The sequence below is a fragment of the Anguilla rostrata genome, chromosome 8 (genome assembly GCF_018555375.3).
Source record: "Anguilla rostrata isolate EN2019 chromosome 8, ASM1855537v3, whole genome shotgun sequence".
NCBI lineage: Eukaryota > Metazoa > Chordata > Actinopteri > Anguilliformes > Anguillidae > Anguilla > Anguilla rostrata.
Genome location: NC_057940.1, coordinates 34973600 through 35001099, shown reverse-complemented (window position 1 = coordinate 35001099; position 27500 = coordinate 34973600). Strand labels below are relative to the sequence as shown.

Genomic DNA, 27500 nt, shown 5'->3' with positions numbered 1-27500 from the left:
GGTAAAATTATACAGCAGTGATTTTGTTACCTCACTTGTAGGAAATCTGTTTACTGTTCAGACGGAGTGTTTATGATTTTTTTTTCTCTGTAACAGTAAAAAGTAAACACCATCTTTGACACTATTTTAAATCTCCGGGGATACCATCAAAACCCCAAAGGCAGTGTTGGGAGTAGGGCATCTTCAGATATTTATGATTTTGTAAGTGGAATACTGGCTCTCTCTCTCTAACAGCTGGGTGCTTCACGCAGTTCCGTTGGGAACATCTGTGTTGAAATGCTTCAGGAAAATAATGTTTCATCGCTCTATTATTTTATTGTTACACTGGTATCAGTGCAAAATCAAGAAAAGGAACATATGTACACACAATAGCTGTACACAATTCTAGTCCTTCCCTATGCTGAATTGACCAAATGCAGGTGCCTGACATCCCTCACATAAATGTTTGACATTTTCTGATGCAAGTAAAATCTGAAGTATAGGTACTGAAATTCAATCTGTCACACGTGATTTAAAGCATATCAGGCATGGTTAAAGTCGTGGAGGACTTGAAAATTAGTGTTTCTTTCCACCAAAACCAAAACCCACATAAGCCCTTCACCCTGAGGAGGGAGGACAGGTGGTGGCCTCCTAGCTGGTTGTTTACCAGCCAGCCCCCCACCCCCCTCCCCCCCTGCCTGCTGTGTACCCCGACCACATGCACCCCACTTCCCCCTGGATTTACGCCAACACCACTGAGAACACCCATGCACCCAGTGCCATGGCATCTTTGCTTGTGCAAGCTGCACTGCTAACGATGCACTACGATGGGAACTATGGGCTAGCTTATCTCAGGGTCGAACAAAACAGTTCTACAGTATTCTCCAGGTCTACAGTGACCTGCACTGTTACAGCTGGAGACTGCGGCAAGAGAGTATACTTCATCTCAAGACTATTGTACAATGCATGCATTTGAATTTTACTATGTATATTAAAAACCTAAAACATTCAGATATAAAAAGAATCAGACAATTATAGAAAGTGTGTAATACACAGGAAAATGTTTAGTGTTAGTAATCTATTCTTACAGTGCACATATGGTCCCTGTTGGAATTATCACTGGCCATTTTACTGTGTAGAAATAGGATGGCAAAGTGGACACAGTGGTGTGTAAGTTATTTAAAAATCAAAATTCAAAATGAGCTGGAATGTTTTCGATTCAAAGTCAAGTGGGAAAAAAACTGTAGATCATTAGAGCTGAAGCAGTGACATGTTTATTTTCAGTCCCAATTCTTTTAATAAAGTTCCTCCTCTCCGTCTTTACAGTATCCTTATTCTTTTGAAGCTTTAATTACTTGCTGTGGAGTGCAATCTGATGTACACGACTACTGACAACGCTCCTTACAAGATCCCCACGAAAAAAGAGAACTGTCAGATGTGACTTGGTGAAGATTCTCTTGATCACTGGGCCAGAGTTGATGTGTGCAAGGGGAGATCAAAAGACATCTTATAAACACTGATACAGATGCCCTCTGAGAAAAAAAGCTATTATACACATAGCCATATGGCAGATGATACGTCAAAAGAAGGGGTGACTAAATCAACTTTATGTTACTTTTCCATTTACTGCCCATCAGGGTCTAATGTTGCAATGATAAACACCATTATGATAAATTAGACACACCATTGATTTTGATAGGCAGAATGCGATTGCCTGTAAGACCTGCTAGTAACAAGCGTACACAAAAGACCCTTTTAGCACCAGAAATGTGTAGAACACAATTCCACAATTCGAATTAGTCTGTAATCACGTCTGCTTCGAACACTGGGGACATTACGCATTAGCTACGCAGTTATCAAACATCAGTAGGCTACGGTTTGGGTAATTGTAATTTCCTTGGTCTTATAATTTCGCACTGGTGTAGTATTTTGCTTCTTTCATGTTTCTTTTTCTGTAAAAACTCCACAAGTCCTAACGGAAAGGCAGCACTCTTTTTTTTAGGAAACGTTCCGTCACTACACATGCCAAATGTAAGTAGAGGCAAATTACAGTTCCATAAAACTGCGTCACTGTTTAAGTGACCCTACCAACGTCTTCTTTTCAGACCTAGTCCTAAACTAATTTTTGTTTAGGCTATTCTATATCCATTTCTGTGGCATTTATATAATGACGACACGTAGAACGATAGGAGTCAAAAGTACAAAACAACTGGTCAAAACTAACATACATTAAAAAAATAAAAATAATGTATTTAAAAAATAAGTTATCAGCGATGACGATTTGCATGTATTTGCATGGAAGTATTTCATAGGCTATATAGTACGTTCGTTTGTATAATGTATACCTCTGTGCCAGAAAGGAAAGTAACCTATACCTCCTTAATTTAGATATTAGTTTACCGATACATTTAATTGGGAAGCAATTTATAACAATATGCGTTTCTTGTATTTGTTACCCACGTCTGTCCGCTGAATAACTTTATTGGGAAACATTGCAAATGAAATACTGGCATAATTCGTGTTTCTAGTTGTCTTTCTATTAGAACAGTTCAGTAGTTCCCGAAACAAAAACAAGACTTATTGTTCATTATGTGTAGTTCAACTGACAGCAATAGTAGACTGCATCTTGTTACAATCGTAACAAAAACATGAGCCATGTTAGCTACATTAAATGAGACATCTTTTAAACATACCCAAGAAGCCAGCAGAACGGTGAGAGACCGTTAACAGTGAACATCAGAATCCTTTGCATCTAGCTACCTCAGTTAATTTTGAAAAGTTGTTTTGAAGGTAAGAATGTTGCATTGAGTGACACTGATGGATCTTTCTGTGCCATACCTAAATTTAATATGAGTAAAATATAAACAATTCAATTTCTTGTACCGTAAGAAATCTTTGTCATGGTCATTCAAGTTTTGCGGCTATGGCTACGGCACCCGGGGAGGCACAACCCTTATCTTCAAACAAAAGCGCGAAACGCTTTCACCTCTCCAGTCAATCTGCGCGGATCGCTACTCAGTGCAGCCTCATCTGGGAGAACGCCGGAGATACAACAGTGCATTAGAGAAGAAACGGTGAGGCTAAATAGACGGACTGAGAGGCGAAGACGTGTGACAGTAATTCGTTGCTTATTTTAATCTTAAACCCAAATGCATCATTCCGCGCTTGGATGAACCGCTACTTCTCTATTAGCAAGTGTAACACCTGGATCCACTGACCATCTCGGAGCAGGCATGTCCCGCAGGAAACAGAGTAACCCAAGACAAATCAAACGTAAGTTTTCCAGTGTTGTCTGTTTCTTACTTAATTGAAGGTGCTGTGATGATGTTTGTAAAACCACATTGTATACAACATTGCACTAAAACTGTATTGCACTGCCACTTCAGACTTTACTAAACATTTTTTGCAGTGTGCTCTGATATTCTGATTCCGCGTACTGCTATTCCGAAGAACTGCTATTACCTTCTTGTTATATTTACGCTTAGACATGCAAGTTTCCTGGTGCATGGCGATGCTGTACATAGAATAATACCAGGTTTTATGTAACATACAACTCTGTATTTCTGGGAGACGGACAATGGACAATATTTACGGACAAAGGGATTTTTGAAAAAGTAATTTATTCATTAAAAAGAAAAAACTAACATGGCAATCAGCTAGAACTACCATAGTTACTGTACTACTACTACTACTACGACTACTGTTGCTGCTGTTGCTAATAATACTACTACTACTACTACTACTACTACTACTACTACTATTACTACTACTACTACTACTACTAATAATAATAATAATAATAATAATAATAATAATAATTCCTGATATGTTTTAATTTTGGCAGCAGTTATATGCCCCCCCCCCCCCCCCCCCCCCCAAAAAAAAAAAACAGTTTCTAGATTATGACACATTCTTATGAACAATCAACTCATGTGTTTCAGAGGGCTATAATTATGTGAATAATAGGTTCTGTTTATTTGGAAGCAATTCTGTTACTGATTCCTTTAAGGAATTTTACCTGCTGTATATTTCTTAATAGAATCCCTACAGTGTTTCAGAAACACCAGTTGTTCTGAGTACTGCGAATACACCCAATTAAGGAGAACGCATTCTAAAACAAAAGCAAAGTTTAAATTCAGCTGAATTCTTTACCCAATTTCCCAGTTGGCTGATCTCTAAAGCATTGGTACCCACATATGATTATTCCGTTCCATCAAATCAGGAAATTTGTGTATTTGCAGTACAGTATCTTGTTTCAAACATGCATTGCCCCGTAATGTCTTTACTGGGCAGTAGTTCATTGAGATATTGTTTGCTTGTCTGAACTTCAACAGTTCCATTTATTTGCGTTTTTGCTGACCCAGTCTTGCGCAAGCTCGTACTGATTTAATGGATACTGGGCTTTGTTTCTGAAATCAAAAGGTCTATGGGCCCCTGGGGCTTTGTGTGTGCCCTGTATGTGTGTCTTGTCAATTGATTATATAGTAGTTTGTGTAGACAGGAAACAATTCATTAATCCTTTAACTGTCAGTTTTCTTTTCATTTTCGTTTCTTCTATATTGTGACAGTAATTCATTGCTGCTGTAGAATTGTGTCCATATACTGTACGTGATCAGAACAGTAACATTAAATATAAGAAACAGTGTATAATCTTAAACAACTGTATAGTTACCATATACTTAGCAATTATTGCTTTATTCTCGCTGAATACCTTTAAACATTTTTGTTAATAGTTATTTAGGGTATTATGAAAGGTGAATGATGCTGCCAAAAATGAAAGCGCTTCATTCATTTCAAGCTATTAGGAATGAAGCAGATTTTTTAACTGTACGTGCAGTAAGAAGCTGCTTATATAGCCACAGCATTCGTTTTCCTTAACTGAGTTTGTGTTGTATTTGGGCTTGGAAATCAGAGGTTGTGTCCATGTGCAAGACATAGGATTAAATTAGACATTGCTGTAAAACATATTGTGTACCAGAGAGCACATGGACGGTGGAATCCTGATGAATGTGCCAATATGATGACGATGATGATCAAAACTATTTTCAGTGTATGGAAATTGTTATACTGTACAGTAATTACATCGTAATTGTTTCTATAAGCAGGCTGTCTTTATTTCTACCTTTCTTAGTGGCTGTGGCTAAGAAAGGTAGAACACTGCATTTCTTGAAATCTTGGATGTTGGGCGATATAATTTTTTGAAATATTTAAATAATAAATAATCCACATTGACAATGCTGGGGCAAGGGTATCGGAGTATAATAAATATTTGTTATTTTATAATAATGGCATTGTTTCTGATTGTAGTAAAAACAAACATAGCCTTAGAACAAAAAAATGAATGTACAAAACACTTGGAACTTGTGGATTCAGTGCTTGTCCAGTGTCGAGTGAAAATCTTCTTTGTTTGGTTTTTAAGAAAGGTCTCTGGGTCTGGCTGCTTCACGCCACAGTTAAAGAAAGTGTGTGAAGACAGGGCACAGGAAGTCAGTGCAGAAAGGAAAAGTCAGTCTGAGAGGACAGGCAGGTCACCAGACGCAGTCTTACCCTAGCGCACATCGCCTGGCTATCTGAAATAGCGGTCTGTGCCATATTTTAATATTTTGCGTACTCTTTCCCCCTCCGGGTTCCCTCTGTGTGGGAATGCAAAGGCAGGGCTGAAAGAACGCCATTAATTTGGTCTGATGACTGAGGAGATAAGGACAGATAAAGAGGAGGATAAACAGAGAAGATATACTGTCAAAAACCAGATTATTGCCGTTAAATTCTCAGCCCAGCAGTCTGCAGTAGCCTGATAATTCCCCCTCTTTTTCCATCACTTTGGATGATAAGGCAAAAAATAGTCACTCTGTGCCCCTTGATTAGTCTGCCTGGATATCCTGATAATGCAGTCATATATTATGTGTTTTGCACCTGGTATTCTCTCTCTCTCTCTCTCTCTCTCTCAGTCTGTGTGCTCCTCTCTCTCTGTCTCTCTCTCTCTGTATGAGAATATTCATTCGTAAATAATCCCCCCCCCCCCCCCAAAAAAAAAAAAACCAGGTGCACTTCTGTTGTACGCATTTGATGCCTAAATATAGGTGTTATGTATGGGTCTACTTATCAATGCTATCAGCCCATCTCCTGAAGCCTTGTTGCTGTTGTTCTTGGCCTTATCACCTTCTACCAATATGCCAATAAATTTCCCAGACCGTTAGCCGTATCGCATCTGGGGTGCTGAAGCCACACCAGGAATTATTGGAAATTTCGGATGCTCTCCGTATTGGGATTAGCGAGCATTAGCGTGTGCTTTGTTCCACCCCCCCTCCACTCACATATTTCTTGTTGGTGTTGCCCATGATTTACCTGTGCTGTGCTGGGAAGATATTGTGTGGTGTTTAACACGTCAGGAAGTCATAAAATAGCTGGTGTGAAACAGGGTCTTCAAAGTGGTTCCTGTGTACAGCCTGTCACACACAGCCCCATTGATGAATTCCTACAACTATTATTACATGGCTATATTTTTGGAAAGGGGGCTGGGCACATTTTTATTCAGCACAAGGCCAAAAAAAAACATGCCTTTAGAATAGTCTACTTGAGTACTGTAATCAAAAGCCTTGTCTTGAGTTTTCAGTAGTCACCCTGTAGATATATTTTAGTTTTTTTACATCAGCATAATATCAATGTAAAGAGTAGGCCCACAGGTATGTTGTTGAGGGTATGTCTAATTTAAAATTGTATGAATGTTTCATTTAAGAGTTTCTTGAATTCTTTGTTTTCATTTTAATAATCTTGGAATTTTCTTATTCAATTTCTCAGAGAGAAGGCGTTTTAATTAGAGAAAACCTTTGATATACTCTGTGTATTGGAAATTTATCTTTTCCCTGTCTACAGAGATTCTGAATCTTACATAAGATTACATTTTATAATCTGCCTCGTTCTGTTTTAAAAATGTATTCTTTCATACACATAGATAAACAATTTAAAGCTCTTTGTAAATTATATCATGTTGACTGCAAAAACTCTCTTCCTTCCACTGTGACTTCACTTTCTTGTTTCTCATAACTCTCTCAAGCTGTGTGCATCCACTGTGTATGTTATGAATGCAGATAGTCACGCCCCTCTCTTCAAGCTGTTTTCTGGTAGGAGGAAAGGCTGGTTCAGCCAGCTGTTTGGGAGTGCTTTAGCTACAGAATCTAATGTAAAGCAGTAAATTAGTGTTAGGGCTTGTATTGTTTCTATCAAGATGACTGGCCTAAGAGACTGAAGTTAATTTTTAGGGCCTACTTGTTTTACCTCAGTATAATGAAAGTCTTTCGTGTTCTGTTTTTCCTCCTGCTGAAATGGGAAGTACAGTATCAAGTGTCAATTGGTTTTCTCAAGAAAATGAACTTTCTTAATGTGGTTATAGTTCATTAAGTTGTCCTGTGCTGCAGCAATGTAATGCACTGTAATGTAGAGGCTGACAGCTCTTAATAAGAGGCAGACAGCTCATAATATTTATTTCCAGAACAGGGACATACACTTGTCCTTAAACTGTACTTGGTTTATGACAGTGTCTTAGCGGTGCCATGACAGGGGATGGAGATGGCAACTCGCATAAGCAAACAGAAACCGCTAAAAATAGTAAATTCCTCATATTATTAATTCTGAAATTGTGTCATTAAGTCGAACCCCCAAAACTGTCAGCTTGCAGTTCATCAGACGCCTAACATCAAATGCATATTTAAAGAAGTTGTTGAAGGCACAAACATTCAGACAGGCACTGATACGGTTCCTTCTTAACAAACAGTGTCGAAAAGGCAGTGATTAATGTATTATTACTGATCAAGAGAGCTGCTTGAGAAGGGCTCTGTTGATCTGATAATGTTTAGGCCAGACTCTCAGCAGGGATTATTTGTGGATGTAAGGAGAGGAGCAAAGCCGCACTTTTGATTCCTTCTGGATTAGCACAAAAGACGGCAGACACCGCCGTTGTGGGATCGGTGGTAAAAGGCAACGCGGAGGATTAAAGAGCAGGCCTTTCAGTTTAATTTGTACATCAGCACATCCATGGCCAAACAGCATGACAGTGGAAAATTACTGATGACAGAACTCCAGAACTGAACTGAAGTCATAATTTGGACCCATTTTTAATGCGGTACAGATTTGAAATATATACTTCCAAATATATACTGTTAAAAAGAGCACATTTTGAGTTTGCACCTGAAAGCTGATAATTCTGTCAGGTGGATCATTATGGATTATTAATTCATAACCATTTGACAGTTGTAAATGCAAAAATTACTGTGGCACATCCTGAGAGTTTCAGTGCTCGATCATAGTTCTAGCCCAATTTCATTGCTTTAGTACTCTTTGTTCATTCACACTAGCATCATGTACACCAGAATGCATGTAGCCCGTTGGGTTCTGGGGAGAGATTACACAGTCAAACGTCCAGTGCACAATAAACTCTACTGTAGTGCTTTCAACTCTAATAGAAAACATATGGTCCCTTTTAGATTTAAATAAACCCCACTGCGCTGAGAACTCTGACAGTTGTACTTTGTATGTTATTGCCTCATTGTATTTGTCTGTGGGCAACTGTAAAATGATTGGATTTGAATGATACATGACAAAACAATTGCCTATGTGACAAGAAGCTGATATGATATGATATGACGTGGAAGTGTAGCAGATTTATCAACTCTATCTGTGCCTCTGCCTATATGTACATTGTTCTATATGTTTTAATTGTTCATTATTCAATTTTTCCTATTATTGGTGATTATTGTGTGTTACAATGTGTTATTGCGTGTTATAATGGTGGCTTGGTCGTCAGTATAGACAGTAACTGAAACTTACTGAAACATACTGTTTGTACACAGTATGCATTATGTATCAAAGAAGAAGCATGTCCGTGTTATTGTGTTAAAGAATTTGACTGAATGGCACTTTGTGTACTTTCGCGTACAGTTCAATCATCATTTGGTTCCTGAGTAGTCATTTGATTCCGTTAGTATCTCTCCAGATCAGGAGTTTGCAATCACCAATCTCAGAAGAGACCCCTTTGTCCCCGTATTGTCTGAGCATAGTGTCCATCGGCTCGACACACATGACCATCGTCAAGTTTCTTCAGCATGTGAACCCAGGATAACAACGGGGTCAGTTGATAAGGGAAGAAGATAGCAGCTGATTGATTGATGTCTGGCTTTGCCTCCATCACAAACAGCTGACAGATGGCCAGCAGGGATCAGATGACTCCACTCCTCAGACTGAGGAGGAGTGATGGTATGCAAATCTGAAGGACAAAAAAGGTCATTGTCTTCTATGTCTATGTGTTCTGTGTCTATGTCTCTCTCTCTCTCTCTCCCTCTCTCTCACACTCCCTCTATCTCTCTCTCTCTTTCTCTCTATCTCTCTCTTTCCTTCTGTCTCTCTCTCTATCTCTCTCTCTCTCTTGGTTTTGTCTTTGGTGCATACCAGGGGTGGACACCACTTGTAAAATATTCTCATTTTTTTAATTGGGAAAAACCAACCAGGGCTTTGAGCTTTGTTTGCAAAACAACTTCATCTGTCTAAGTGATGTATATCATGGTGTGAGAATGTGCCTGCTTCTTCATGGCTTAATTGGCTCCTCCCCCAAGCTTACTGCGATACAGAGTGATGCAGAGTGTCTCAACCCATCGCTGAAATCTGGAAACTCTTGCTCCCGAGCTGGGTTCTGATCCAAACCCTCCCAGCGGGGGTCTGGGACGCGACCCAAATCCCTCCGGATGGCACGAATGCCTGGGCTCACGGATGCCCTTGGTTGTGTGTGTGTGTCCAGGACTCCTGCTGGCTCTCAGCGGGGGAATTTGTTGGAGGTCTTTGGACCGAGGGACCTGCAGGCCCTGCCCACAGCTCCAGGCCCTCCCCCTGCTTGGCTGTGAGGAGCAGGGCTGGCTGGCTCTGCTTAGCTTCTGTTCCTTCTTCTGAAGATAAGACATCAATAAATGTCCAGTTTCATTCTAGCCTGAACACGCATTTCGCTCAGCTTTGAGCAAATGATATGTTTTGAGTCATTAACAATTTATAATGCAATATAATATAAGAAGAATTTATAATGCAAAGGATAATTTAAAAAAATACTCATTCAAAAATAGAATCTGGGCCAGGATTGGCTAGGTAGGCTAGTATTGGATGGGTTCAACTTACCATGCATGCATGAGATTTTGTCCATATGCAAGGCACAAAAGAGGACACAATTTTGAGAATGTGATCATTTTGGTGGTTGTTGAAATGCAATCTAAAAAGGATATCCAATTCCAGCGTGAGTTCTGTGTTATCTACAAAGAGGGTATTCATGGGAGACTACACGATTCAGAGAAAAGAATCGTGATATTTCGAGAGCTTATTACACATATCAGTTTTCTATTAGATTTCTGCCCTCATTCTGTAATACAAATGTTTCACTGCCTCTATGACAATCAGCCTGCAAAAAGGGTGCTGAGATTTTTATTCTTCTCTCCATGCTGATCTCATGAAATATTCTTTTACATAAGGATGCCATGAAAGTCATCCATCATGTATGTGGAGTGGGCTCTTTAAGTATTTATCGAGTAGATTTTGAGGCTGACGTTTTGTGACTTCACATCACATAATTGCTTGGTGCTGCTTTGAGAATCAGAGCCATCCGAAATCTAGGGTGTTGCTTTTTTTTTGTACAATGACACTTAAGGACCTGTCCTCAAGCAACGCTGTCCTCACATCTGCACCTCAAAGGAATGACCCTGTCATCGCATGGTCCTAAGTTTTGATATGAACATTCTACCACCTTGCTGTAATTTGGAGTTAAGATCTGTACATGCTATGCGTTGTGACTATCGTGACTATAGTCATCGGAGGTGGACCTCTGGGCCTATTAGCTGTGTGTTGTGTTTGGGCATGTTACACAAAATACTGCATTTCTGCTGTCTGATTTTGTGCCTGTGCCTCTGGTGCCCATCAGGGATATGATACATCTCCAGCATGGGTTCTGTCCTGCCGGTGTTAGCAGCCTAAGTGCTAGCAATGTGTGTCCACTGTGTCCATTTAGCAGCTACATATGTGTCTTCTCTGTGCTCTGTCCAAACTACCTCTGACTCTGTCTGAAATTCTGAATGAGTCTTAACTTACATTAAATTATCTTGTCATTACAAGTAGGAATCAGTAGTTACCAATCACATTCCAAGGAGTACACAACTATAATAAGAATCATATAATCATAGCTAATTTTATATGATCATTTATCAAATTATAGTGATAACCACTAATAGATGTATCTTTTTATTTGCCCGTTCCTCATCTGCGTAAACATCCTTGTCAGGCTTGCATCAAAACCTGATATTCTACAGATGTTGTTTCTCACTTCATGGCATTGACGGGTATTCAGTCTGTCTTGAGATATTGTATTTATCAAATATGTAGCAGACATGGGCCATAATCCTCTTTGGAGTCGTACAGTCCCTGTCAGATTCAGAAACTGTGATCAGAGTTGTAACAGCGAGTCTCAACAGCACAACAGGTTCTGACAGTTTCACAGATCTGCTTTAACAGGGGACAATGCTGTAATAGTGTTAGACATCCCGCTCATCCTTTATATCTGAAGTAGAGAAATCGTACTGTGGCAGATAATCCACACAATTCATGGTTATTTGTTGGCTGTAGGTGCAGCTTTTATTGGTAACACAAGATACAGAAAGATGAGTAAAACAAACTGTAACATCTTACTATTCTTTTGCTAAAACATCATTTATTTTCCTTTATTTGACCAGGTAGGTCAACTCAGAAGTGAGATATCTTGTAATTAAGGGCGCAAACACGAACAAAAAACCAACAAGAAGACATAATTTAAAGTAGTTATTAAAAGCACTTATTAATCTTTGTTAAATATGAAGAATTCCTCTACCTCAGTATGTTGGACCTGATCTCATGGGGCTTGAACTGGGTTACTGCTTGTACCTTGAATTGGGTTACTGCGTGAACCTTGAATTGGGTTACTGCTTGAACCTTGAATTGGGTTACTGCTTGAATCTTGAATTGGGTCACTGCTGGTAGAATCAAGGTGTTAAAAGTAACAGTGTCCAAAATTGGCAATCGTGAAATCGCTGAGCTATGAAGGAGGGTTTCATACCTTTTGTGTGTTCCACTTATCTTTTGTTTTTATTATCATTTTCAATGTCCCAATCTATTCCTCTATTTCAGTTTCTTTTTCTTCTTTTTGATAGCCATTTAGATTGGAGCTTCATTAAAGCCCTCAGACAAAGGTGTGCTTTCTAATTAATGGAAGCCACATCAAGGCCCCCTGCAGCCCTTTCTGTTCTGTCAGATTTGCAGGGGGAGGCTGTATCGGTATCTTAATTGATGGGGGAAAAAACCAAAAGCATGAAAAGGCTGCTTGTGGGTTTTTTATTCTATTCTAGAGCGTAAAAACACAAGAGTGAAGTGGAATGCAATACTCCAGTAGCCATAGAAATGAAATGAAGGGCTGATTAAAAAAAAAGAAAAAAAGGCACCAAATGCCCTTGCAGGGTAGGGAGGAAGTGCGCTGTCATTATTGGTGAGACAATGAGCAAACGATCTTGGAGGAAATCAAGTTGCCAGAATGTTTCCATTTGCATGTATTAGCCATTAGCGTAACGAGGAGAAGTGACATCGGGCCCGGAACCCGCGTGCCTGCGTGGATTGATAACTGCGCCCCATCTGCGAGCGGTCTCGCCGGAAAAATTATGCCGGGGCGTCGGCAGCGTCCCCCTTTGTGACGGCGGCCTCGGACAAACCCGCGGCTCGAGCCCGAAAGCCCTGCTATCGCTCTCCGACGGATGCAGGAAAAGCCCGGGGAGTCATTGTCTTCAAGCTGTCCCGGAAAAGGCTGAGAGGATATGAGGGATGTACCGTGCGGCTGGAGCCAGACCTGGAGTTGACTCCGCGGATGGAAAAAAAAAAGCTGACAAATCTGTCTGTCTCCTCTGACCTTCTGCGCACGTCCAGGACACCATACGCTCGTATCTCTGCACTCCAGAATATTTTACAGTCCCACATGGGCACGCCGAGCCAAACTCCAGAGCCGTCTGATAGGCTCTGGCCGTGATTCACCGCATCTGACTCTTAATTGCGATAGTGACTCCCGATGTGCTAGTTTATTGCTCTCTTACGCTGAATTATTCAATCAGATGTCTTTGTATTACCAATACCAAGCCTTGTTGGTCATTGCATAGCATTATTTTTGCTGATGGGCATTTAGCTGTAACTAAAATGATGTGGAGACAATTTTGACTAAGGCCATGTGGTCAGGAAGTGAGGAGGAGGTGGGACAGCATTAATGTGGTGTCATGCATTGTTCATGGAAAAAGTGTCCTGTCTGGATAGTAAAGTACAGATACACCCACATCAGTCAGCTTCTGGAAGCAGCAAAGTATGGGATAATGGTGCATTTCTAAGGAGATTATGTCTATAGCGGGTTTCATTCACAGTCATCTGCATTCTCTGCCAAACTGAAAACAGCCCTCGCTGCTGGTGCTGAGCAGAAACCGGCAGATACCAGAGGTGATACGCGCTTATGAGGTGAGGCGGCCTGGATTAGTCCGGGATGACATCACTTAGCAGCGCAGATGCTCCTACCCCGCCACCCAGGTGTGTCGCAGTCGACTGAGACCGTCAGGGTCATGGGACCTTCTGTCTCCTGGCAACCACGCTAATTCAGCAGTACTCCAAAACTAATCAACAGCACACCAATGAAATATAGCCCTGTTCATCATCGACAGATCCAGTACACGCGTGTTTTTTACTTTTTTTTGGGCGTTTGTGGAAAAACGTATCTAAACTGTCAGCGGTGTGAAGGGACCCTCGGTGGGGCGGGCCTCGCTCTTCTCCTGAGACGGGCTGGCGCCGAGGTCCCATAAAGCGTGTGAATATTAAACGGCTTCTCCCGCGAATGTGATTTGCGCGTATCGTGCTCCCGCAGTCGCGAGCTTCCGAGCCAAAGAGAAGAGGCGAGAGAGAGAGAGAGAGAGAGAGAGAGAGAGAGGGAGAGAGGGAGAGAGAGAGAGAGAGAGAGGGAGAGAGAGAGAGGGAGAGAGAAGAGGGGCGCATATGGGTTGGTGGTGATGTATTCCTTCTCTGACCCAGTTTAAATCCGCCGCAGACACCCGAGCGTAGCCCGCCGTCTGTGGCGGGCAGGTGCGAGCGGCGCTCCTGCCGTAATGCGGAAGATTAAAACGTAACGATCGCGGCTCTCCGTAATGATGCGTTGTTAAATATAATAATCACGGCATCCTGTAATGATGTGTCATTAAATGTAATAATCGCGGCGTTCTGTAAGGGAGCGTTAAATAATTTGGGCTACGCTTCCAATGCCAGGGTCCCTCACAGGAACGCCGTCTGGAACAAAGATTCCCATCGCAGGGGACCCAAGCCAAGATATAATTATGCCTGCCCAGCCTTCGTTGGCAGTTGTTTCCATAAAACAGGGAACGAAAGGATTCCTTGTAACGTAGATAACATTTATCAAATGAGAAGTTGTATCGTTTGCGTCTTTATGTTCTCAGTGTACCTTTTTGTCAGATCTTCTGTCAATAAATACATATTTTGGAAGTCGCAGACATTAACTTAAGTAATTAATTTTAAGTAATTTGAAGAAAACTTTTTATTTTAGAAACATAGCATTTTACAAATTAGAACATGAAGCACATTGTTGGGTGTGATGTTTTGCTCCTTTTTATACCTTGTCTTTAATTTGCCTCACCTTAAAAAGTAAAAAGGTAGAACAGGAAGGCCCTGTGTTATAGTGTTAATACATATATATGCACATTACTCATTATAGATATGGAAAACGTTTAAGTTCACTCCTACAAGTAGTTATGATCCTTGCTGCTTCTGTCATCTGTTTGCTGTCTGTGGAGAAGAAACTTTGGTCTTTCCACCAATGTGGAATTACCACTGGGAGAATTCTAATCTGTGAGCAATACCCTAAGCAAAGCCAGGTCAAGAGTGCAATAAAGGAAAAGTGGCTTTCTCCATCTAAAGGACAGCACTTTGAATGTCATCTGACAATTTTCTTTTAATTAGAACTCATTTGCAGAAAGATGCCCACCAGCTAATCTATAAGGGGATAATGAGCTTCTATTTTCTTTACTTTTAATTAAAAAGCAGAAAAGATTGAGCTGTTCCATGAAGAATCGTTTTTTTAAATGCCCATCAGACGTCACACCTCGTTATCGCAATTGTAATATTTAGATGTTAGCTGCAGTTCAGAGTCCTCTGTATCCTTAGTGTAATGACACAGATTAGTTTGTATTTTATTTTTGGAGGGTATTAATAATTTATTCTATCTGGAGAAGAAATTTCAAACCGGGGTTTGCTTTTAACACTTCTTGTTGAAGTCAATATATTCATTTAATAGATTTTTACTTAGTTTATATCTCTGCTATGGGCTTTTGAATAGACCATGTTAGAACTACCACAAGAAACCATAACCCTGGTGGGATACTGACTATCCCTACTAGAGGGGACATTGCAGTAACTTCACAAGTTAAAGTTTATTTAAACTGTACTGAAACTGTGAGATACAGGCCTTGATTCAATAAAAATCAGTCCTTCTTTGGGAACACTTTTTTGGCAGGCTGCGGAATTAAATTGCAATGAAGTAAAGTAAAGAGATGTTTTTATTTATTTGAGTCAAAGTCAGGGATGAATATTTGAATCCAAGCCATAAAGCCATAAGAAGTAAGCAAGTCAGGCTGTGCAGTGAGATGCAGGCATCGTAAGGAGGATATAGTCACCTCATTGGTTTAAATTGTTGTTTGGGTTGAGTTTGTGGGATCAGCAGCGCAGCCAGTCTTCATCATCAGTTGGCGGCCATGTTGTCTTCAGGAGAGATGGCAGCTTTCCTAAGAGGAGGATTGAATCCATCAGTGTCAGATTAACTGTCCTCTTTTGAATTAAATGTAAAGCCTTTTTGTATTTTGCAAACATTTGAAACATTTTGTGTATTGTTTATTTTAAGTGGCATTTCTAATCACTGGAATTACATTGCCTAGCAACAGGAAAAACCAAGTTAGCTAAACAATATGCCTCTGCTTGTTTTCAGTCTCAGATACTGTAGCTACTCTAAGGATCACATCAGTGAAATTCCCTCCACTGCTTCCGCCATTTCAAGACATAATATTTGTCAAAAGGCTAAAGCCTACAAATTAGACGTTTCCTTCAACAGAATATACTCAACACCATCAGATTAGACTTGGTCACTGTATATATAACTTTCAAATATCTTCAATGCAGAGTGTATTCAGGAATGAATCATTTCAAATACAGTTGCTGTGCTCACTGAATGCCCTTGTAATACACTAAGCTGTAAGAAGAGCAGAAATTACTGACGTGTTGTCGTGGTGATCATGGTTTATATTATGGGATGGCTCTCTTATGACAGGACAGTCAGTATAAACCTAGGCTCCCTCAAACAGCTTTGTGTGTGTGTGTGTGTCGGGGGGATATGTGTGTGAGTGTGTGTGAATATGCTGTCAGAAACTATGTACTGGGAGTGTGCAGTGGTGGAATACAAAGGTCTTCATCTCACCAAGAGTAAAGTGGGATTAAATTGCCCTTAATCCCACTACAGAATGGTTGCAGACTGGTCTCTGGCTTGCTGTGAAGTCGTCAGAGAAGTATACACATTTATATAATATCAAAATTAAACTTTTTTTCAATATTATATAACCCCAAATGTAATGCACTCTATCAGTGTAATATGTACTCTATCAGAGTTTAATTAATGCTGAGTACTTTTCTGTGCACAGGCTTCAAAGGCAGCCTTACAGGCATAGGTGAGGTGACTTTGCAGTTACTTGAAAGATGCAATTAGTGATTAGTTAAATTGTTGTAAAAATATCTTTTTTTGAGAAGAAGGTCCCCTGTAATTGAGGAGCCCTGCACTACAGGTTATAGGCAACACCATGTGCTTGCGCTCAGTCTCAGGTGCTGCATTTTGTTTTCTCATCCCCTAGGCCTGTCCGTGTGCGCCACCGACAAGCAGATTAAAATATGACATATAGGTGGGAGCAGAACAATTTCCACACTCGCGGAGATTTGCTGCTTTGTTCGATCAGATTCAATTACCTCACCTCTAATTAGGAAGCATAAAGCAGGCCCAGTCTGCGATCCGGGCGCGGCACTCTGCAGCCGGCTGATAATGCCTGGCGTCCCTATCGGAGCCCAACCAAAGCCTCCCCGTGTCGCACAGGGGGGAAGAGCGAGCCATGAAATTAAATGTCGCTCAAGTCAGGCCCTTATGTGTTTTGTGGTTTCCTCATTTAAAAAAAAAAAAATCATTTCAAAGTGCTTTTTTTTTAGAAAGGAGGCGGTCATTAGGTATGGCTCATGAGTCGAGCCGGTCGGTGACGGGATCGTGCTTGGCGCGATCATTCTGAACGTCTCAAATGGCTGTGTCCACAAATGGATGGTTTTAGAAGTGAATGTTAAAAGGTGACTCACCGGGGCCTTTGAAGGAGGATTTTCTCTGTGAAATCCTCCAAACCCAGTTTGTTTGTTTTTTGGCTGAACTGTGTATTTAATTTACGAAGCCCTGCTTCTTAGCTTTCCAGAGTGGGCACATTCTGATTCAGCTAATTCGAAAGTCTCAGTACAAGCTATTGGCCCATTCTGAAATTTGATACTTTTAGTTTAATGCATGTTTCATTCATCTCATACCATTCTGTAACTTTATAGACAGGAATTATGAGAAAAGAGTTGCCATGTCCTAGCCTTGTTCTAGTGTGGACGTATGTTTTTGCATGTGTGAATTATGAAGCCAGATTTTCCACTGTGGTCCTGGGGTTTGTGTGTGTGTGTGTGTGTGTGTTTGTGTGTGTATGTGTGCATGCATGTGTGGTGCGCGTGTTTAACTGTAGTGCCTATGAGGCAGTTTTTCCATAATCATATCTTTATATTGTATAATTGAGCCATACATGTGTGACCTGTGGTCATAGTATTTTGCCCTGACCCTTGGAGATCGTGGGCTTACTTTCTAAGCAAAGACAGTGAATATGTATCTGAATGCTATTCAGTTTTGCTGGGAATAACTAGAGTACTGAGTTCTGCTTTTTTTTCAAAAGAGACCTGGCATGCCAACTTCAATAGACCTTAATATCTTCAACTCACTCTACATTTATGATACAACATTCCAGTAGCATCACGGCTGTATCATGGAGTATTTCAAATAATTTCTATGGTGTAATATTGGTGCTATATAAATCCTCTCAGCACCAGCAATGCTATTAAAGGAACACTTTTTAAAAACTAAGATATTACAGAAGGCCAAAGGGTTAGGGTTAGGGTTGTTCTTCTCGGCCCCCTTGGTTAGTCACATTGAAATGCATCCAGAATATGGGGATTTAATTGAATGTGAAGATCAGTTTAAGAATGTTTCAACAAAATATAGTAGGAAAATGGCTACTGTCCGATAAGAAATTATAGATGCGCTGTTTGAAGTGGCATTGTTATCATTGTTGCATCTGTTGTTATTTCAAGTTTCTCTAAGCAAATACTATATGATAATAAACTAAACGAAACACAATACAATAGTCACACTAACACTGGGAACTCCTAAAGATAGCATTGTGGATAGAATGGTCATTCATTTTTAGTAAATTTCATAACTATACAGATTGTTATATAGTTTCAAGAGCAGTTCACTTTGGGTTTGGACAATAATCCCAAATGGTTTATTTCAATTAGCCCATTGCTCTCACCCAAATGACAGTTTTCTTAGAGGAAATTAAGATGTTAGATAATGTTCAACATGAGTGTTTCTTGTGGTAAAAAATGGGCTGGCTGGGGGCGAGCGGTTGTCTGGCAGTCGGAGGGTTGCCGGTTCGATCCTCCGCCCTGGGCGTGTCGATGTGTCCCTGAGCAAGACACCTAACCCCTAATTGCTCCCAATGAGCTGATTGGTACCTTGCATGGCAGCCTTTCACCGTTGGTGTGTGAGTGTGTGTGCGAATGGATGAATGAGAGGCATCAATTGTAAAGCGCTTTGGATAAAAGCTTTGGATAAAAATGCAGTCCATTTACCATTTATGCATGAAGCCTCTATGCGTTATGTACTGCACTGTATATGCTCACTGTATGCAATGTACAATAACGCAGTAACAGTAGAATCCATATGCAATGATACAGTGTACTGTATGTGTAGTTATAGTGACTGTATTGTGTCAAGTCTCACACACACACATGTGGAGCTGCATAGATGGCCATTCTCATCCAATGCTCAGCATCAGCTGTTTCCTCTTGAGTTATTGCAGCTCTGTGTCTGAGCCCCTACTAATAGCTGCATGTTTCACGACCCGGCGTCCGACAACAGTGGCTGTGTACCGAGGAGTCACTTCAGGTTCCACGCAGCCCCTTCTCCGCTGAAAAGCAGCGACGAGGCATCAGATAAACCCAAATTACACCGCGTCCCGATTTAAAGCTTCCGTCTCACTTCAGAGGATCCATCAAAGATGGGCATTCAAATCCCCTTTTCAGGCGCGCGGGTCGGGCAGACACAGAGGGCTGATTCATTGGGCTAATGAAAAGAGCCCGGCTCTCGTGCAGCTGGAGGGCCTTTTGTAAGCGCCCCTGCGCTCGCATAAAGGAATATCAGAGAAGACGGTCAGGACTGAGTCCATGAACCAAAGAATTTTGTTTTACGGGGGGAGGAGTTCTTGTCAGGGCGACAATGAGCGATGCACCTCAGAGGAAGTTGGGAGGACACGATTGTCTGTACACAGACGCACTGTGTTTAGGCTGCAATGACACATGTATGCTCACAGGAAGTAATTCCCGTGAAAGGAAGCTCTGGGGCAGACTCGCTTTAAAAATGTTTATTTATGTCCTGGCTGGAAAAAAATAGGCCTCTTGAAAGTAGGTGCTCAGCAAAAGGTCAACATTGTAGAGGAACCAGAGATAGGCTTACGGCTTGTAATGTCATTTTTAAATTGGCGTCTGACTGCTAATGTTCGCCCTTTCATTTTGCACTGCAAATTCCAAGAATGTGTCTGTGATTGTCGCTTCGTTCCTTCAATAAGAATCTGAAAATTTGAATCTGAACTTTCTCTCCCATTTGGAATGCCCATTCGTATTCATCAGTGCTCATTGCCGCAAACTCATAAAAATTAGGATTAAATAAAATAAGATTTTGGATTGTCTGAATACATTCTTAGATTTGCAATACTTCGAGCGAAAAGTGTGAATACCGTAAGAGTAATCTGTGTAGTACACATTTGTTATCCAAAACAAAAAGCCTGAATGATATTCATACCGTATAACTGAACCACAAGTCCAATGTTCTACACACCACAACGTGTTCCTATTGTTAAAGTCTGTATCCAAAAGCAGGTCTCTCATCTTTACATCTATATATAACCATAAATGATGCTAAAAGATTTTTTGTTGTGCATTTCTAAACATGTTTTTTAATAGAATCTTTCAAAGTTTCTAAAGAGATGTAAGCTTATTTTTACAGCTTTCAGGTAAAACACTGGTGTATTTCAGTGGGTACTGAGATGTGTGAAGTGTCCCTGCAGCAACAGGTGCTGTAGCCATGAATCTATTCAGTGAAGTAATAGAATCAAAGAAACGTTGTGCTAAAGGATGCTTTTGACAGGAATTGTGTGACCTTTTAGCTGGTGGCACAACCTTCAGCAGAAATGTTGTGTAAAAATCCTGAGGCTGAATGACATTTTACACATATTACCGGGACTAATATTGGCCACTGGATGTCAAGCAGCAGTCGGTCAGATAGCAGAGCCGATCATAAATATAAAGATATTTTCAGTAATCTTGGATGTGCAAATAAATCGCAGTTCTTGGGGGCAATACCCTGATACACACACTATCATAGAATTTGAGCCCTTGGATAATTTCCATAGCACAGACGAAACAGGAAAGGGTTGAGGTTTATACAGATGGGAGAACAGTGTGTTACGCACAGACAGAGGGGAGAGTGTTACACACGCGGAGAGAGAGAGAGAGAAAGTTTGATACACAGAGATAGAGAAGTATATTGCACACAGACAGAGAGTAGTGTGTTACACACAGACAGGGAGAGCATGACAAATGCTTTGTATTGAAGTATGTTTACATTTAGTTGTTTAAAAGTTCTAAAATTAAAGCCTTAAACATGTGTGGAAATTTTAAATTCTGTTAATTTGAGTCTTAGTGATGATCGACTGCCATAATGTAGGTCAGCAGTTCTAGGACATTTACTTTCCTGTCTCACACTGAGACTGACACTGGCCCATAGTTCACTGCTGTGTTCTTCTGACCCTGCTTCCCACTAGAAAACCCTCCCTCCATCCTTCTCTCTCTCTCTCTCTTTTCCTAGGGCTGCTGCATAATGGACGGGAGGAGGAAAATGAGGAGTGCGTCTCGGAGAGCGAGCTCGCCATCAACAAGGACTTTACCATGGAGGAGAACTGCTCTGTCGACTTTGAGCCTGAAAATGGAAAAGACCTGGAGTACTCCTCCAACCAAGGTGAGTCTTCGCCATGCCCCCAGACCCCTGTCACTGTGAATTTAGAGTGACTGCATTTATTTTCCACATCGCAATTCTGCCGCTCACCTGGCTTTAGGGTGGGTCTGTGGGTTGGCATGCAAAGCTACTGAATGCATTCCTGCAGCACACTGGTTGGGTTGAAATCTCATAATGCCCAGGCAGAGGTGTGACAAGAGAGGAAATGGCTGAGGGACGGGTCAGCTACCGAGATCACAGGCACTGTGGAAGACAATATTGACTTTGATTTTTGTTTAAGCCTGTGAAAATTGCCCACTGGTGTGGAAGCCATCTAAGAATTTTGAATCCTTGGAGGATCACTTTGGTTCTGCTCTTGAATAAAGCATTTCTCTTAGATTGTTTGAATCCATATTGAGTGGTAGGCCTACGTATCATAAAATGTAAGTCATGAAAGCTGCCAGCATACAGCTGTCCTATTAGCTAATAAATGATGATGATATGATAATGAAACAACCACACCGTTATGGCATTAAATGAGGTCTCAGTATTCCAGTACCTTGGGAAACTGGGGCCAGAGTGACCTGATGTCCGTGACCCCTAGATATTGCTTTGATGTTTTGGCTGCTTCAAACTTCACAGAATGTAAGATTTACACTTTAAACCAAGAGAGATGTCTCCAATGCTCCTATATCCTTTGTGGTGCTTTTTGGGAGAGTTATGCTTAGCTTTGAGAACAAAACTCTAAATTTGGTGTCAGGTTGGAATTAATCTATCTGGCTCACAGCTTCTAAATTTAGCTTTGAAACACTCTGAGCACTGTATGTATATTTATCTTAAAAAGTTTCTGAGGAAAATTCAAGACTTGGTGCTTTGGCATACAACCCCATCTGCAGTACGTCTGTTTTTCAGTTTTTTTCCTTGTCTCTCTCTCTCTATTTACCTATCTATCTATCTCTCTGTACGAATACACGTATGTTTTGCTAAAGCAATACCTTCACATTACCAATAAGGTCATAGCTAACGACAAGGCTGGTTAACCGCTGGGAAGGCTTTCGCCCAAACCCGCTGACTGCCATCAAACGGCAGTCCCTTTGAACTCCGATTCAATTACACTTTATTTGTCGTGGTCACACGCCAACATCACAGGAAGCGGTTCCGGGGGCCCGCTCGGGGTTACGGTGCGCGGGGGACGGAGCCGCGTGGCCCCCCGCGCACCCCGCCGCTTTGATTCCTCCGCCCCAGGTGTTCCCAGATTCCAGAGCCATCTGACGGGGCCACATTTTCCTCACAAATGGAGAATTTACTCTTTGAATGTCTCCTCCTTTTTTTCTTTCTTCTTATTTTCTCACTTTGAACCTGTAAACTATAAGCTGTCAGGAGTGCCCCACAGGGGAGAAATATTTAATAGAAAAAATCTTTTCATGTTTCAGTTGGGATGCAAAAAAAATGTCTTTTGTGTTTTACTCTGTTAATGGCATAAATCCACTGTACAGTTTATTTGAATGCTAATTTTGGCAGCAGTTCAGTTTAGTTTATATTGTTTTTTTATCCATTTTAACTGTATCGCTATGCTTCTCAAATAGTATTTTAAAAGATGTCCACAGGTACAGTATTTATCAATACATACAGTATGTGCCATCCATTATATTTTCAGTTTAAACTTTCTTTGATTCTTCAACAGTCTGTACAAAATTTTAATGAACACAAAGTCGATATACAGTGCATCATGCCAATCCTGCCATGCAGACATACATGGATACAGAAGGAAGTGTGTATGATTCTCTGCTCTCAATTAAATCCAAATAATTAGATTAAAAAATAAAGCTATGGACTGGCAAAATATAATGAGTTGAATTGGATGAACATTATACAAAAATACACAGTGAAGTATCAAAAATATTGGCTCTTCTGTAATCCTGTAATCTTACCCATGTCTTACCCAAACAAGTTTCAGCATACCAGGCTGCTTTCTGACTTCCGCTGCTATCTTTGCTACAGTGTAAGCCTCTAAATCTCCCATCACAGTTCAAAAGCTATGGACTGTGAAAGGTTGGATCTGGCTCCCGTTTATAAGAAGGCATCAGGTGTAGTCATTTGTGGCCTTGCTCCGTTACTCAAGTGCTCAACCGTGGATCTTTTTTAAAAAACTCATTTAGCTGCATGTCTGGGTGGCTTAGCGTTCCTCCACTTACAGTACACCAAAGTGGCAGTGGCATCGAAAACACGGTCCTGATCTGGAAAAGGGTAGATAACGAGGGTCTTGATGAAAGAACTCCTCCAAGTTTTGATGGCTCTGTGTAATGAATTCAGTCTCAAGATGAGTGTGGGTTTTTTTAAACACACCTGCTCATCACTCAGACTTGGAACGTGATCTTGGGTGTAACTTTCCTCAGTAGAGCTCTTTCATTACTCCTTCGTCACCAGCTTAATGCCATATTTGTGTGGTCACTTGCTGGAATGGGCTTGGTAGCGTTAGAAGCTTCATTTAAAGTCACAGCCTATCGTGGGAATTAAAACACTGTAGCGGCACAAAGGAAGGCTGCTAGTTTTCATTAGCATACAAAGCTCTCTAACTTGATCGGAGCGCAGCAAAGAAGTGGATGAGTTTAAAGGCACAGAGGTCAAGAGGTTGAGTGCCACAATGTGTTGCTGGGTTTCTTGACTTTGAATCTGACTTTAAAAGGAAGCAATAGTGCCACCAGTCACTGGCTGGGTTGCCTTAAAGACTTGGCATGGGCTTCTTGGTTGGCCTTTGGCAGCTAGCTCTTTGTCTTTGTTCTGTTCAGGAATGTGTCCTGCAGTCTCTGCATGCCCCCCCCCCCCACTCTGTCTCTCTTTCTCTCTCTCACTCTCCTCTCTCTCAAGTGTCACCTGTTTTTACATTTGAAATATAAATCTGGTCTTACCTTAGCAAGTTTTTTTATATCATTAGAATCACAGTCCTGGGATCCAGAGTTTTGCAGAAGGAATTCTTTCTCTCCTTGGAAAAATCTGTGTGGGGAAACCCGGATATTATTTTTGTGTTTATCCATGGACATAACGATCCCATGGCTCCCATGGTTACACTTTTGAACCATTTTTACTGCATGAACCAAACCAGATACTGTCACTCTCGACATGTCATTTCTTCAGAGAACAACAGCACTTTTCAGATTAACCATCAACATTTGCCTTTTAAATTATGCAATAGAAAACTAATACCATTGACCAAGAATAGTGTTTTATACTGACATTTATATTCTTATAAAAGTTATATTCTGACAGCTCTGTGTGAACACTAATAAAGAAAAAACTTTTTCTAGCTTTCCCAGTATCGAAAAAAGCCATGAAATGTGCTATCTGTAACATCAGAATCACATTTGAATGAATGATTTGAATTGCATAAAATGTTTATGGTTAAGGAATAAACAGGAAGTGTGCAAATTCATTGTGAAAGTATCTGAGCGTTAGAGAAGGAGCAGGAGTTCACGCCAGCAGATGATCTCAGCGCTTCAGATGAACGGAATGGAATTCTAATTCAAAGTTGACCCGGAGAAGATGGAAAATGCTAATTTGCCGAGCGATAAGGCAAATTGAGACGTCCTTTTAGCACCATTTGACTCTGTGGAGGAAATGAATCATTCATGTTTGTTAAGTATGGCAATCCCGACTGGGCCAGATCTACATGCCCTGAGCTCCAATCAGAGCAGGATAACAGCTCCTCGGACCGCAGGAAAATGGCCCAGTGTTGTAATGATGGGAGTTTATGGGCCCCATTCCCCCTGATATTGAGAAATGGCCACAAACTCTGGGAGAGTTAGGACACTTTGGAAGTCCATAAGTTATGAAATTTCAGTTGTTAGAACCCTGTGAACACGGAGGTCTGCATTGGCTGTTTGATGCCTCCTGATAAGTCTGCACATTAAGAATGAGGTATCAATGAAAAATGTCAATGAATAGAAGAACATTGGGTGTTGTATCTATGCCATAGTCAGAGTACATTGAGAGACTGCAGTTAAAGGCAAGAGAATATAAAATATTTGACAGTACATCCATGTCCCTTCATGTCTACACTTCTTCATTTAGCTGTTTAGCTGCTAGAGGTTTACACTTTTATTCTATCGATTTTTGAATAGTAATTTTGTCTTCACAGTTTCTATCCTAACATGAAAAGCCAATCTGAATAAGAGCTTCTGATAAATGCCATTAATGTCATGTAATGAAATGAACATTTAGGTTTGTGTTGCATTGCAAGAATACTGTCTCAAGGGTGTATTGCAGTGCTAAAGTACGGAAAGCAAGATCCAGGTGGATCAAAACGTTTGAGGAAATTATGCTGAAATACATTGTGGATAAAACAGTGAATTATATAATTACCTGTTGTGGTTTCATTTGAGCTTAATGTTTTGTAAATTAAGTAATAGAAATGTTTTTAAAACAATGCACGGTTGAACTGCACAGTTCCTTGTTTTCATAGACATGCCAAAGGTGTATCTTTTTATTTTTTATGTTATTTACTCAAACATTTGAATATATTTTCTGAAGCACACCAAACATGAAAACAAAATGTTGTTCTACCAGCAAAGAATCAACTAACCACTGATTTACCAGTATTTCCAAAGCCCAGTTTCTTTAAAATGGCTAAATTTTCATTGATATCACAAAATTGTAGGCGATTTGTTGTATGCCTGCAATAAAAGACAAAATATATGAGATTTGTTATTATAAGACAAAATAGCTCATCTCAATTTAATGAAGAAATCATTGTGTTTAATTTCTGGCACTATAATTAAACATTTCCAATGCATTACATAACAAATTTGATTGCAGAGTTTCCTGCTTGTCTCGTCTGACATCGACTTGGGCTCTCTCGCTCTCTCTCTCTCTCTCTCTCTCTCTCACACACACCTTCTCTCTCTCGCTCTCTCTCTTTCACTGATTGGATGCATTATGAGGACCATTTGCATACAGTTCTGATATGGCTGTATTCTGTTCTAAAGCTTATTAAACTTGACTATGATCTATGGTTTTTTTCTGCAGGTGAAGATGTTACCTCTCAGGTGGGGGATGGGAATGGTGTTGGACGGAAATACAGGCCACCTCCACTCGAACCCGAGGTCTGGGATGGACCGAGTAAGCTAATACTTGAATTTACAGACATTGAGTGGTGATTAAGAGCCCTGAAGGGCAAATGTGTGTGTGTGTGTGTGTGTGTGTGTGGTTGTGGCAAGTACAGTAGCAGACGTTTGGTGCTGCTCTTCTCTTTCTATGTATAGTGATATCAGGCTATTTACTTTTTAAAATTCATTTTGCAATCTGTAAAAGCACTGGAGGAAAATTGATCTATCAGTGGCTTAGCACTGTAATGACAAAATCTTACGAAACCACTTCCTAACAAACGACAAGATGCTGAACAGACAAATACAGTTGCCAGGATTCAATCAATTGTCCAACTTTTCCTCAGAAATAAATGCAATACTTTTATCATGATGCACATCAGTGTATCTAGTGTTATATCAACTCTAACAATGTCTATGAGTCCAATAAGAACATTATGCACTCTATCATACGTACTGTATCCTATCAGTTAATTGTACATTTTGCTGTGCAGAGATATAGTAATTTAAAAATCTCCTAGCTATCATAGGTGGTCCATAGCTAAAAATGACAAAATATTCAGGTGGAAGAATTTATATGCTCAATTTTTGCCCATATTCATCCCAGTCCCACCGTTTGTCCTTTACTTTGAGTTACAGTTTTATACAAATGTCATTTTAACAGTACACATCATAAAATGTCGGTAACAAAAATGAACAGAAAATACTGAGTGAAAAGGGAGAGATTGTAACTTGTGCTGAAATTTGTTTCTACACAGTTAGGAGAAAGTGTCACGGCGGTTAGATGGAATGGCCTCGGGGGCCAGTTCTGCTGGGGGCCCCCCTCTGGGTGTATCTACGCTGACAGGGAATCAGTGTTATCTGCCCTATCGGACAATGCATTTATCATTAAATTTCACATTTGCATGGAAGTCTTAGGAAGGAAATGAGAATTGCGGGGCGAAGATAAGAGCTCTCAG

At 40.5% G+C, this 27500-nt stretch overlaps 1 protein-coding gene across 2 annotated transcripts in view; it reads left to right on the top strand.

Moving 5' to 3' along the window:
- Positions 1-1846: 1846 nt before the first annotated feature.
- Positions 1847-27500, top strand: part of LOC135261518 (zinc finger protein ZFPM2-like) — an 84975-nt gene continuing 59321 nt past the window's right edge. Inside the window, exons 1-4 of one of the 2 annotated variants that reach the window (XM_064347882.1) lie at positions 1847-3053; positions 3172-3252; positions 21317-21466; positions 26465-26557. In XM_064347882.1, the coding sequence (XP_064203952.1) occupies positions 3213-3252; positions 21317-21466; positions 26465-26557 (283 nt within the window). In that variant the 5' untranslated portion in view covers positions 1847-3053; positions 3172-3212. Of the gene's footprint in view, positions 3253-21316; positions 21467-26464; positions 26558-27500 lie in introns of both variants that reach the window. The other variant, XM_064347881.1, reaches the window with a different exon arrangement.